General features: G+C 38.5%; 1 protein-coding gene across 2 annotated transcripts in view; it reads left to right on the forward strand.

Moving 5' to 3' along the window:
* heatr5b (HEAT repeat containing 5B) overlaps positions 1-14542 on the forward strand; it is a 78105-nt gene that overhangs the window by 40363 nt on the left and 23200 nt on the right. For both annotated transcript variants that reach the window (XM_052090188.1, XM_052090189.1), the window contains exons 11-23: positions 1511-1622; positions 1776-1928; positions 2025-2124; positions 3899-4008; positions 4097-4260; positions 4423-4598; positions 5068-5173; positions 5274-5464; positions 8135-8294; positions 8377-8566; positions 9470-9639; positions 10600-10747; positions 12001-12180. In XM_052090188.1, the coding sequence (XP_051946148.1) occupies positions 1511-1622; positions 1776-1928; positions 2025-2124; positions 3899-4008; positions 4097-4260; positions 4423-4598; positions 5068-5173; positions 5274-5464; positions 8135-8294; positions 8377-8566; positions 9470-9639; positions 10600-10747; positions 12001-12180 (1960 nt within the window). The remainder of the gene's footprint in view (positions 1-1510; positions 1623-1775; positions 1929-2024; positions 2125-3898; positions 4009-4096; positions 4261-4422; positions 4599-5067; positions 5174-5273; positions 5465-8134; positions 8295-8376; positions 8567-9469; positions 9640-10599; positions 10748-12000; positions 12181-14542) is intronic.

Here is a 14542-nt window from a genome sequence, read left to right on the forward strand (position 1 = left end):
TTTGGTCTGGGAGGTCCTAATTGTTTCGTTGACAATTTATCTTGATTCGTTCGCCGACTAAAAGTAACTTCTTTTAAAGAGACAATCGAGTTGCACTGAACGCTAGCCATCTTGACATTAGTACATGAATTGATTGACGCTGCTACCCGCTCTTTTCTTAGTTATGTTCATGGTTACGTTACCTATGATGAAAGCCTGTAAGTGCAAGCCCTCCCGGAACCCATAGAGATTGTATTGAAAGCTCTGATATTTAAAAAAAAATTATTTTACATGAGAGTTTATGAGAGACTTCTGGGACTGAAATCGCCCCAAAAGGGGCGGGTCCATTTTAAGCACATTTTAGCCTGATTGGACATTTAGTGGCAAATCGGATGTCTAGATTTAGAACACTGATATAACGACTGTTGCCGTGATAGAATTGGTTAGAAAAAAAATCCCTTCCTTTTCCCTTTTGGCAGTGCGTCGCCCATATCTTCCTAATGGGGTTTATTTCCAAAGTGTTGTTATTTTTGTAAAGTTAGAGAAGCTGAAGTTTATAGTAATGGAAATATTTTGTGCTGAACATGTTTTTATAATCTAAAAAAACAATAATAAATGTGCCAAGACAACCCAGAAATACAATGTCCTCAAAGCCACAAGTCTAAAGAAGTTACGTTTAAAATTTGAAGATGATCTAATATAAAATGAGGTTCCTGCAAGCTATTTTTCTCTGTAAAATCGCTGGAAGCGTACAGAGCAAAATTAAGGCTCTGCCTTTCAAGACGACACAAAATCTGACTGCACTGCTTAGCTATTATGAATAAAACTACGCCGCATTTTTAAAAATAGATTTTGGAGACAGGCTCATTTTGTTTATTAGACTCTAATATATAAGATAATATACAGCTTTACAACATGAATGCTGCTCGGATTGCATAGTTTGTTGAAGAACGATGACGAAGGGTAATTCTTTCAGGCGAGATCTCATGTAAACAATGGAGAATATATCAATATTTCTCAGTTGATCACTTTTATGGACAAAAAATGTTATTGGATGTTTTTCAATGAACGCTTGTCATGGACAATTGACCCAAGTGTGGCGAACAACTGGATTGCTTTCCAGATTCAGTTTCTTAGCTAAATCTGGCTAAACGGTTACAAAAAAAACTCAGTATGCACTTAAAGGAAATCTGTGGGTCAAGTTAACCAGAGCATTTTAAAGAATCACGAAACCCCCTAATTCAGCAGCAGTCGTTCACTTCTCAGTTTTGACAAAAGCCCAAGAAAGGGTTGTGGAAAACTTTAACTTTTGCGAATGAAGTGAGAACAGAACTTACAACTCAGGAAGACAGAGCAGGCATTACCACAAAAACAGGATTGCTTTGAGACATAAAATGATAACATAAAAGAGCATAAAATATAATAATAATAAATACAGCAGCCTGTTTGGTGGAAAATGGTCATGGAAAACTAAATGGATTTATGTCTTCAATTGCAAAGTCAGAGCTGATGAAAAATTGGTTTGTTTCAGATGGTGGTGAGTATCGCTGAAGATTTGCTGCGTTCAGCAGCTCAGAACAGTCGTCTGTCACTGCAGCGCACTCAAGCCGGCTGGCTGCTGTTAGGAGCCCTCATGACTTTAGGTGAGTCCATGAAACAACAACCACTACAGCCTCCAAAAACATCAGTGCTTCCAGACTATTTAGTCCAAGAGTACGTAGAGGGATTGTTTGGCCAACGCATTTCAGTTGGTCCCATTGTACATACTTCACACGATTGTTGTTTTATCTTCTCAGGACCCTCACTAGTGCGCTACCACCTGCCCAAGATGTTACTACTGTGGCGTAACGTTTTCCCGCGCTCTCAGAAGGAGCTGGAGGCAGAGAAAGCGCGAGGAGACTCGTTTAGCTGGCAGGTGATGCTGGAGGGACGAGCCGGCGCTCTGTGCGGTAAAACACCTCCGATAAATCCTTGATGTTTTTTAGCGGCTTTATTGTTAAATATGTGCTATAAAAATGTCACATTTCGTCATGTGGTTTTTACAGCCATGCGCAGTTTTGTGGCTCATTGTCCAGAACTGCTGACAGAGGACGTGATCCGTAGACTGATGACGCCAATCGAGTGTGCCATGACCATGATGTCTCAGTGAGTACTATGTATTTGACAATTAAGAATAATGTTATCTGAAATGACTGCCATTCTTTTGTTAATCTTGCCATCCACCAAAGGTTTACTTCAGTTACTGCCAGGGCTGGAGATTTCTCAGAACTATCTTCACTTTTCTGAGGCATTTTTAATGATTTTGAAGCAACTGTAAAGAACTTAACATTTGATTTTTAGTAAAGATCAGTAACCACATGTTCTACGTGACAATTTTCGCCTATGATTTATGAGCAAAACTCCAGGTCAAAAATAACTTTAGTGTCATTATTTAATTTTTACATAGAGATTGGTAGGTCTGTTACTACAATCAGTTGACTTCAGCACACTTTGTTGCATTAAATATCAATGGTTTGTGCCCATAAATTGGAGAAAAACACTTTTTGTGTCAGGAGCATCTCTAGACCATCTGACCAAATTTGGGATCTCTAAAGGTGTATTTTCGCCATCTGGCTAAACGGTTCTCGTAACGATACCATGCCGTTTTGTACGGATCCAGGGTTGTTTGCGTGGTTATGGTTTATTTTTCATTTATTTTTCCAATACGGATCTGGGCAAGTGACCAACCACGAGTTGCCATGTCACTACAGGTGTTTCACCAGAACAGTTATCTAACCATGTTGAGAATGCCGGGTCGGAAATGGTTTCTAATTGAACTGTACCCAACCGTGCTCAAGAGGAAATGCTACTGGAAGCTTTCCTCTCCCTGCTCAGAACTGTGGCGGCTCAGTGGTGGAAAAGAACTTGGACCAAGATGTATGGTCTCTGACCTGTGTAGACACTTTTAGAAGATTTAGAAAATCTGTATGAATACAATTAGGTTTCAGCATCTTTAATGTTTGGACTCCTAATGATGCATCCCAGAGCTTTGCAGATGTTCATTTCTGAAATCCAAAAGCGACATATAGATATTGCACTGAAGAGCCACATGTGTCGCTTATTTTTAAGAGTAGTGTTTTTTTGGGCTCTCGAAAATCACCATTTTGACTTTGTTCTTATGTGAATAAATCAAGGTACATTTCTAGTTTCTATATTATTTGTTCCTTTGGGTTGTTGGACAAGCAAAACAAGCTTCATACTATTTGGCCCACATTTGGTTTTTGACCATAGAAAATGTGTATCGTTTGAACAATTTAGTCATGGAGCAACACTAAGAGGCCCCACAGGGACTTCTATATGAGGATACAAATGGGGAAGTTTGTTCTGAACCAGAATGTAAAAGGTTTTTAAGATATCTTGAATATTTCTGGAGTTATATTTGGTCTAATCATTACAACAAAAGTATTTTTCTCCACTTTATGGACTATTGATTTATGGTATTTTTTGGCTTTTATCATCATTTATCATTAGTGTACTTTTGTATTTACAAAATTACAAATTTCAGCTGAATTTTCTTGATTTGACATAGAATAACCCATTCAGGGCCATAGCTTGTGGGGTGAAAGGTGGTAACGATTCTTGAGGCCCTAAAGTCCAGGGGGTCCCACCACAATTTTAATACTGTATTTTTTTTATTTATTTTTTTACATATTTAAGATAATGGGCTCAGAGCAATAAACAGTCAGGGGACCCAGAATTCCTTGCTATGGCCCTGAACCCATTTATACATTAAGTGTCCAAGGCCAATGTACGCTTTTCAGCATTCTGCCAAATCTCACCAACAAATAAAGTTTTAAAATTAAAACTGCGTGTTTGTTTGGTGTTTATTGTAGTGCATTGATAATTGGGTGAGTTGTTAAAGCATTGTTTTGCTGTTTAGTGTTCCTGCAGTGATTAAGGTTCATGGAGCTCATCTGAAGGCCAGTGCTGCAATGGTTCGACTGCGACTCTATGACATACTGGCTCTACTGCCACCCAAGACATATGAAGGTAAGTCTCTCATTGGACATGTACTGCCACTGTGAACTCTGTTTAAATGAATGCTGATTATGATTCCTGATTTGCTGATGATTGACAGGCAGTTTTAACGCTCTGTTGAGAGAGCTGGTGGCAGAGTTCACACTGACGGATAACTCCGCAAACACAACCACGTCTCTACTGCGCTCGCTCTGTCACTATGACGACAGCGTGTTAATGGGCTCTTGGTTACAGGAAACTGATCATAAGTCCATTGAAGATCAGGTAAGAACTTTCAACAAAGACATACAAAATGTCATTCTCTGAATCAAATCTTTCTGATTTAATTTGTTGTATTTGCCGATTTTTATTTAAAGATGAGGTGTGTCATTTCTTGCCTGCAGCTTTGATTTGTTCATGTTCATTTGACATGCTTGTTTTGAACAGCTGCAGCCCAACAGCGCGTCAGGCAGTGGAGCTCTTGAGCACGACCCATCCTCCATATACCTGCGAGTTCCTGTAGGTGAGGCTGTCCCTGGACCCCTGCCGCTGGGAGTGTCGGTGATAGATGCATCTGTGGCTCTGTTTGGAGTGGTCTTTCCTCACGTCTCTTTCAAACACAGGTCAGAGATCACACAAACACTTTTCTACTCCAAGGCTTCTGTCTGACTTTAAAGGGATAGTTCACCCAAAAATGTACAATTTTCACTGCCGTTTCTCATCAACCTCAATCCTTCTCTCCCTCCAACCATTTTTATTTGTTTGATTTTGGGTTCAATTGAACTGATTTTGTTGATGGACATGTTCTGATATTCTTTGGGCCTAAGAATGGACTTCTAAACGTGAATCTATTTTGCGTTGCAAAGTACATGACATTTCCTGTTAATACATTTTGTGAATTAGCACATGAACTTGTGAATTTGATGTTGGCATTCCTATGTTTTGTGTAGTTGGTGGATTATTTGTTAGTTGGGAAATGTAAATTGATAGGTTTTAACCTGTCTGGTGCCCAACAATCATTTTTGCTACTTTAAGTATTTCAAACCTAAGAGATCCCACTATGGTTGATTTATGTTCTGTTGTTTGTTTCAGGTTGCAAATGCTGGATCACTTTGCAGAATGCATTAAACAAGCTAAAGGAGTCCGTCAGCAAGCCGTCCAGTTAAACATATTCACTGCAGTGCTGAGCGCACTCAAGGTCTGATCTTCTGCAACTATACTTGAAATAAACCTGTGTTCATAAAATTGTTCAATCAAAGGATGATGGTTGTTTATTGGCTTACGGGCTCTTGATTTAGGGTCTGGCAGAGAACAAGAGCAGTCTCGGCCCAGAGGAGGTGCGCAAGTCCGCTTTGGCACTCGTGATGGGTGCACTGGACAACCCAAACCCCATCCTGCGCTGTGCTGCTGGCGAGGCACTTGGCAGGATGGCACAAGTTGTAGGAGAAGCCTCGTTCATCGCCAGGATGGCACAGCACAGCTTTGACAAGTATGCAAACATACACTTCAGCAGTGAAGCAATAAAATGGCTTTTCTAACAGTGTCCTAACCAGACACAATGTCACAAAGCATTAAATGATAACTTCATCTCAACTCTCATCACAACGTCCATCAACAGCATTGAATTTTAAGACATTTTGTCGGACACTCTGGTTTCTATAGAGCTGTCCAGTTTTTAGTTACTGACGAAATATTAATTGACAGTTTTTTTTTGTCAATGATAACGAAGATGAGATGAAAAGGTGCGTCATGACGATTAACATGCACTAACTCTTCATTCATTTTTTTGAAGAAAGAAAAATCTAGAAAGAATTAATTGTCATAATCCAGTCATAGTATTTTGGGGATATCCCTGAAATAGCCGAACACCTGTACAATTAACTTTTACTAACACGTTAATTCATTCAAACACATGCTGTAAATGTGACATTAATCTAATATATATCCACAACATAAACATCCCATCACAACTAACATCTGCACCGACAATGAACTTGAACCAAGTCATGCGCCTGTCAGAATTGGAAACTTGCTTTGAAAATCCACTAAACGTAACGCAATATCCTTAACTGCCTAAATTTGAGTTCACAACTTAGTAACTTAATATAAGCAAAAAGTAGCTTATTCTTCATCATATTCATTATATGCTATTATGTTAAATATGTATGATTAAATGTAATAAGTAATTTTTCAGAATATTTGGTTAAAGTTCATCTGTTAGACTCTTTGATACTTGTTCAGGGTTTCTGCAGGTCTGAAAAAATTCTTAAATTGCTCTTTTCCAAATTAAGGCTTTAAAAAGGTCTTAAATCGGAGCAACAAGTCTTAAATTCATATGTCATGTTATTAAATGTTGCAAGAGCGATTGATTTCTCCTGCCGTTCAAGTCTTTAAAATGAAGAGTACTTTCTGGGCACGAATAGCCCCCATACCATATTTGCAGTCTCTAGGACACTAGAGTGCCACCACCAGATAAAATATATATATACACTCACCTAAAGGATTATTAGGAACACCATACTAATACTGTGTTTGACATACAGCAGAAATAACACATTGACTTTATAATTTACATTTGAGGAATGACTCATGTAGTTTATGTTGTAAAACAAAACGTGAAAGTCTCCAAATAATGTTTACACTTGACCTTGTAAAAACCCTTAGGAAATTCATTCCAGAAGGAACTTATGGCATATCAGCCCTCAGGGATGGTTTCCAACACCACCTGCTTCTGACTAGCAATAGCAAGCAGCAAATCAGTTTCTTTTTTACAAAGCCTGCATCATATTGTATCTGGTTCACAAGCAGTCCACTCTCAAATGTGCCGAACACACATACAATTCTGGACTGACACGAAATGTCAACCGCTCTTTCCTAATGTTAGGATGGTTCGACAGAGGCCACGGCAGATGCTTTTTAGAGCAATGCAATATTTTGCAAACTTCCAAGACATCTGACATCTTCCATGTCACAAGACACGGCATGGTCCTTGAAGCCAGATTCAGCAGAGGAGTGTAGCAGACTGTTTTTTTAAAGTTAAATTTGTTTTACCTTGATGTCTTTTTTTTTGTGTGCAAATTTTTTTCTCCCTTTTTCACCCCAATTTGGAATGCCCAATGAGCTCTTTATTCATGGTGGTGTAGTGACTCGTCTCAGTCCGGGTGGCGGAGGATGAATCTCCGTTGCCTCCACGTCTGAGACATCAATCCGCACATCTTTTCACGTGGCTAGCATTACCATGGAGACATAGTGTGTGTGTAGGTGCACGCTATTCTCTGCAGCGTCCACGCACAACTCACCACGCATCCCACTGAGAGCGAGAACCACACATTATAGCAACCACGAGGAGGTTACCCCATGTGACTCTAACCTCCCTTGCAACCTGGACAATTTGGTTGCTAAGGAGACCTGCTAAGGAGACTCAGCATGCCCTGGATTCGAACTCGCGACTCCAAGGGTGGAAGTCAGCATCAATCCAGGCTATTGCATGACACACATCACAGTGGTCAAAAATGTCCATCTAGTGCCAAGAAAAAAAATGGTGCAGGTTGGTCCATGAACATGTCCATGATGTGAAGGACACATATAATAGGCGTTCTTGTAAGTCGCAGAGTGGTAGAGTGAAATAAATTGGGGGTCTTTTTTTAAAAGTAATAACTTAACACGTTGCGGTAATGGCACTAAACGCATATACGTCTGTCTAGTGTATGTTATTTACATATAAAAACTACAAAACAATAGTGCAAGAATGTGTCCGAGGTAAACCAGAAATAGTATCTGTCCTGCTCTCTCCTCTTCAGTTTACCAACTGAGCACCAGTGTGCGGATCAAAGAGGTGTTGATGTCTTGCTGTTGAGGCAGTCATGCACTGATGTGTTTATCCATGTGATGTCACAAAGTAGGGAAATTAATTTGAGTTGATTTTTGGACCTTGGCTTCAATAAATGCTCTTTTAGCACATGGGGATGTAGTTTTGAGTTCTGAAACTTACGGTAAGTTTTTGAAGTTCAGTGATCAATAAAATCAAGGAAAATTTGATTCCTAGTGTCATAACACCTTAAAAAAAAAAAAAAAAAATGTCCCTCCCAGTATGTTCTGTTTTGTTGATCTCTTTGGTATCTGTTTAACTCATGTTTGTCTGTTTCTGATCTGGTCACAGATTGAAGTCAGCACGTGACGTTGTGTCCAGGACAGGTCATTCTCTGGCTCTAGGCTGTCTGCATCGGTATGTGGGTGGCATCGGATCGGGTCAGCACCTGAAGACCAGTGTCAGTATACTGCTCGCTCTGGCTCAAGACGGCACATGTCATGAGGTGCAGGTGAGTGCTCTGTGGCCGCCAGCTGAAGTTAATTCGGCTGTGTGTCTGTAGATGTCTGAAGTGTTCCCTTGTTCTCTTTTAGACATGGGCGCTGCACTCTCTAGCTCTCATTGTGGACTCCAGCGGGCCCATGTACCGGGGTTATGTTGAGCCTACTCTCTCTCTGGTGCTGACGCTACTGCTGACTGTCCCCCCCTCACACACAGAGGTGCATCAGTGTTTGGGCCGCTGTCTCGGAGCGCTCATCACTACAGTGGGTCCAGAGCTACAGGGTAACTATCATGAACTCACTGCATGCATTTGCAGAATATTTGCAGCGTTAAGAGATCTAAAAATATTTCTGTTCATTATGAAACTATTGCGGCCTGCCACAGTCTAGGTAAGTAATGGGAAACACTGTCCAATGAACATCGGGACACTGATGACTCAATTACCTGTCACATGATAACAAGGACGCATATACAAGTGCATCTGAAGTTCAACTAACGCATCACCGTATTACAGACACTATCCTGCCTTTTCATTGTAAATATTTAAAGATGAAGTGCTATTATGAAAGATAAATTGCTTCAATGAACAAATAAAAATACAAAGGAGTGCATTTTTTATCTTCTTAAAATGGTCACATTTAAAAGATTGTTTCCCTTTCTTGTGCATTCTGGATGAAGGTTAAAAACAAACAATCTTTTTTAAAGAGAAAACGAGAGTTTGACATCACATTTACATTTGAGCTCATCTTCTAGTGACTTGAGAGACTTGAGAAGACATTACAACATTTTCAGTAAGGGAACATATGATAGGAACAATGATGCTCTCTGGTTTTCATGATGCATTCTTTCTGGGAATTTTTAGGGAGTGGATGTTTCAGTGCACTGGAACAATTTCACAAATGGGACAGCCCTAGAAATAGCTGACTCCCTGGATAGTGCCTTGTCTACTGAACTAGGGAGCTGATTGAGACGCATTGAAAATATATAAATAGGTGAAACTTGGATTTGGATGTTCTTGTGTTAAACGGCTAAAACGGTTAAAATTATAAACACATGTCTTACAAATGTATCATTCATGGAGCTAGATACTGATAAAAACAGTGAGATGCAATGCAAAGACATCTGTTTGAACATTTATTTTTATTATTATTATTAACTCTTCTCATTCTGGTTTATTTACTCTAGGTAACAGTGGCAGTATCTCTACGATCCGGTCGTCATGTCTCGTGGGCTGCGCTATCATGCAGGATCACTCTGATTCGCTGGTTCAGGCAGCGGCCATCTCCTGTCTGCAGCAGCTGCATATGTTCGCCCCGCGGCACGTCAACCTGTCCAGCCTCGTGCCTAGCCTTTGTGTAAGACTATAAACTTTTCATCTAGGGGTTTGGATTTAGAACTATATATCTTGTTTGGCCTACATATAATAAATAGTTCAATAGAACTCATTTTTCCATGTTTGTGTCAATGGCAGGGATTTAAAACAAATTTGGACCATTTGTGACTTACGTTCTTTTGCGCAATAATTACGTCCTTGCTGTGAACTCCCGTTTTGTCTGCCATCGTTCCAGTGCTATGGTGTTTAGCGGTGAAATAGTACAGAGGATGTTTGTGGTTCTTCCTGCCTCTGGACTGTGCATGCTCTCTATCGGCCTGTGTTCTTGACAGTGTTACAGAACGCTTGAAACATGCTTTAATGCTGTGATTGTAATATGTTTCTCTGTTTAATGTTTTGTGAAATTTCTGTACAGCATCATTGACTTTTGGAAAGGCTCTATACAAAATTATAATAATAAGAAGAATTATTATTATTTTGATCTACTGACTGTTTGATATGATCTGCTGGTGGAATCCCCAAACTGCAAATGCAAGAACTGATTTTAGACTTTGTGCCGAGATTAGATTTGCTTCTCAAACATCTTTGCACAATTACCTATTTCTCAGGAAAATAGCAAATTGTGTTCTGCGCCACCTCATTAACATACAATACACCCTCAGTTTGCACGCACACACCAACAGAAAATGCAAACACTCCAACCCGCTCACACTTGCTCTTTGCGCTAGCGTAAAAATGTAAGTAGTGCACAATCGTTGCAACTAGTGAGCCCCATGACTGATATCAGAAAGAGAACACTTTTCTATAGCTTGGCCTTCTTGAAAAATGACTGGAAATAAATTAGTGTTATTTACCAGTTACAAGCCATTTAAAATAACTCTTGAACTATTAAAAGCGATTTTGTTCCCATTTCCTTTTACTTTATGAAAAAAAAAAAAAAAGGGTTGAGATAATCATTATGCTTTTGTGTGTATTTGGACAGGTGCATTTGTGCAGTTCTCACCTGTTGTTACGTCGTGCCGCTGTCGCGTGCCTCAGGCAGCTGGCGCAGCGAGAAGCGGCAGAGGTGTGTGAATACGCCATGAGTCTTGCAAGGAGGGCTGGAGACGGCAAAGACAACAACACCTTTAGTATGTAATGTGCCACATTATGTCTGGATGTTTCTTCAACTTTGGCGCCATTTTATGTCTCTGGGTGGAAGAAACAGATTTCAACTTTTTTTATTTTTGTTGTATGAAGGTCACGTTAAAATTGACATACTGAAACATTTCAACTTTTTTTTAAATGTTCCAATGCCTTTTTATGTTTCGATTTTAGTGTTTTCGCCTTGTCTCAGACCCAGACATTTAATCTTAAAATGTGAAAATCCATTATAAAAATACAAATGATTACATTTTTAATACTATAATTGTAACGTAGCTGCTAGTGCTGACAATGACATAGTGAGAACACAAATGCAGTTTATTAACCAAAGTGATATCCAACATCCGTGAATCCACACATGAAATAAACATGAACTAGACTTGGCTTGACTAACAAACAAGGTTACATTAACAATACCTGACAAAACACAATGGCAAACATGTGGGCTTAAATACAAGGACAAGGTTAACAAGACAAATGCATTTAAACCAATGAAAAGACAAGACTAATAACAAATTAATCAACCAATGAAAACAAGACACATGAACAAGAGAAACAAATGACAAGATCACATGAGGGAACAGGAAATCACTTAACAGGAACTTGAAAATAAAAGACATGAAAAAACATGAACCAACAGAATAAATATGACAATAATAATCTAAACAAAGAATGAAATAAAATATTTCAATGTTTGTTGTTTGAAAATGAATTCTATCACTTTTTTTTTAAATTTCGACTGTCCCACAGTTCATGCCCGAAGTTGAAGAATCACCCATCTATAAACTGCAAACTGTGAATTGTGTGGATGGTCCTCTACAGGGCTACATTGTACACAATTATTAGTGGTGTGAAGGCAAGCATCACTATTCCTATTGCTCATAGCTATGGTTGGTGATTTGAACAAACCCGGAACCTTCAATATTTTACATCAGTGCATAACTCCTGCACCTATATGCTGTAACTCTGTGACTTATTAAAGCAAGTTGTGCTATTACTTATCTATAAAACATGTGAATATCCCATGGGCTTACACTGAAGAATGGAACCAAGACATATCTAATGATCACTATATCATAGAGACGATGCCCTAGCACCACTCAGAACACCCTAGAAGCTGCCTAACAACACCTTAGTATCATGGTAGCGAGATTTGTACAGACAAACACCACTAACGATTACTAAAGAAAATTTACAAATCTAGTTTTGTTATGCAATTGTGTGATGTTATCTTTCTCAGATCTGAACATCACAGAGACTGGGTTGGAAGGGGTTCTGTTTGGAATGCTGGACCGTGAGACAGACAGGAAGTTGTGTTCAGATATTCATGACACACTGGGTCACATGCTCTCCTCCCTGGCTGTGGGGAAACTTCCTCACTGGCTCAAACTCTGCAAAGATGTTCTGGCAGCTACTACAGGTGACCTTTGTCCATTGACAATGTATTTGAACTGAAGTGAATCATTTGTTTTTTTACAGTTAACTGCTAGTCCTGCTGGAAGGATGGGTTGTAGCTGTAGAGTAATTTAAATCATCTCATTACAGAATTTTCATCTAAAAAAATGAAATGAATCTTATGCTTTATAAGATTCTATTAGTTCCATGTTTTTTGCCTTTTTTTAACCCTCTGGGGTCTGAGGGTATTTTGGGCCCTGGAGAAGTTTTGACATGCCTTGACATTTGTGCTTTTTTCAGTTGCTTAAAAACATATTAATGGTAAACTCTAATTACACTGTATTCAGCACAAACTGGGCTACAATAATATGTGAGCAACATGCATGTACAGTTTTGTATTTTTGAGAAATAATGTTTATGTGTGGTTTTTGAAAAAACAAAAATTTTGAAACTGAAATAAGGTCATATATCACATACTAAACATTTGTCCACAAGACTTTTGAGAACTCTTGTAGCCTAGAGTTTTTGATACAAAATGATGTGAGAACCATCCTGATCACTTATTCATAAAAACAATATAGTCATTTAACTTTTGTAAGACAATTTTAGTGTTGATAGTTCAACGCCTCCTCGCATATTACCTATCTTGAATATGGATGTTTTTCACACCTGAGGATACAAAGACCCTCCCCTGGGCTTCTATGAGGGATAGAGAATGAATGTGAGGAGACTTAATGATCAAAATCAAGTTTTAAGTTAAGTAATCTGACTATATATTTTCTTTACTTAATTTTAGACCTACACTACCATTTAAAAGAAGTCTCTTCTGCTCACCAAGACTGGATTTATTTGATCCAAAATACAGAAATACCATTGATATTCTGAACTCTTTTTACAGTTTAAAAGAACCGTTTTCTATTTAAATATATTGTAAAATGCAATTTGTGATCAAAGCTGAATTTTCAGCATCATTAGTGTAGTCTTCAGTGTCACATGATCCTTCAGAAATCATTATAATATGCTGATTTTGTAATATGGGCATATTTAAAGTGCATTTTACTCATTTAACCTGAACACATATTTGCAAGCACAAGCTTTGTTGTTGATAATGAGGCAGCATAAACACTAGATAGAATATAATCTAAACATTATCATATTACATATCATATTTATTTCATACAGCATACAATTTACATGTACATGTATATATAAAATAGCATGTCAACTAATGAAAACTAATTGACTTACTCGTCTGAAATTGTATCCTCGGCTGGATCAAGTCTCTCTTCAAAATACAAACGTTCATCGGAGTCCCGCTCTTCTTCTGAGGAAAATATTAACTCTTCCATAATATCCTGGAGCTTTCTCGCCTGTGTATTGTTGCAAACGCGCAGAAAAATTTATGAAATGTGTTTACAACCTCACAGTCGGGGGCGTGTACATTTGCATTGATCGTCTCAGCATATTACCGTATGAATGGCGCACTCTGCTGGTGGGTGGGATCACATTACAGATAATTAGATAGACCTGTAAAAACTGTACATCGCTTTGTTTCAAACAGATCGCATTGCAGGAGAATATTTTATTTTATGCTTTCTTTAGACACATGTTTCATGTTTGTGTGATAAATATTCGCGGAGTTTCAGTTAATTTTTGTGACGTGTTTCTGAAATATGCTGGTGGAGACAGAGACTGCTGATAGCTCACCCTTTTTATTTTCTTTATTTTACAAAAGCACAAGGTTTTGTTGTTATTGTGAGTGTACACAAATAAAAGTAGACCCTTTATAGTCTCTAATGATGTGTTACACTTATCTGTATACCCAAAAATGACGGAGAATTTTATGTTGTTTCCGCTGTAATGCCGTAAATATCTAGCAGGACGCGCCGGCGCGTCCGTCGACCCCTAGAGGTTTAAACCTCTGCAATATGTCCCTCAGATGTTTTTAAATGCCAATAATTTAAATAAATAAATAAATGCCAGAGAACGTGTATGTCACACAAGAGTGTACATTTGTTCAGAACCCTCTTGACTTTTAGTCCACGAGCTGCTCTGTACTGTACATCAGACCATTTAATCCAATGATAGACCAGTGACCAATTGCATTCTCTACATGATGATAATAAGAGTATGTTTCTTCATTACATGTTTCCTTCATTACTTACAGTGAGGAAAATAAGTATTTGAACACCCTGCTATTTTGCAAGTTCTCCCACTTGGAAATCATGGAGGGGTCTGAAATTGTCATCGTATGTGCATGTCCACTGTGAGAGACCTAATCTAAAAAAAAATCCAGAAATTACAATGTATGATTTTTTTTAACTATTTATTTGTATGATACAGCTGCAAATAAGTATTTGAACACCTGTCTATCAGCTAGAATTCTG

Source organism: Xyrauchen texanus, chromosome 24 (genome assembly GCF_025860055.1).
Source record: "Xyrauchen texanus isolate HMW12.3.18 chromosome 24, RBS_HiC_50CHRs, whole genome shotgun sequence".
NCBI classification, from domain to species: Eukaryota; Metazoa; Chordata; class Actinopteri; order Cypriniformes; family Catostomidae; genus Xyrauchen; species Xyrauchen texanus.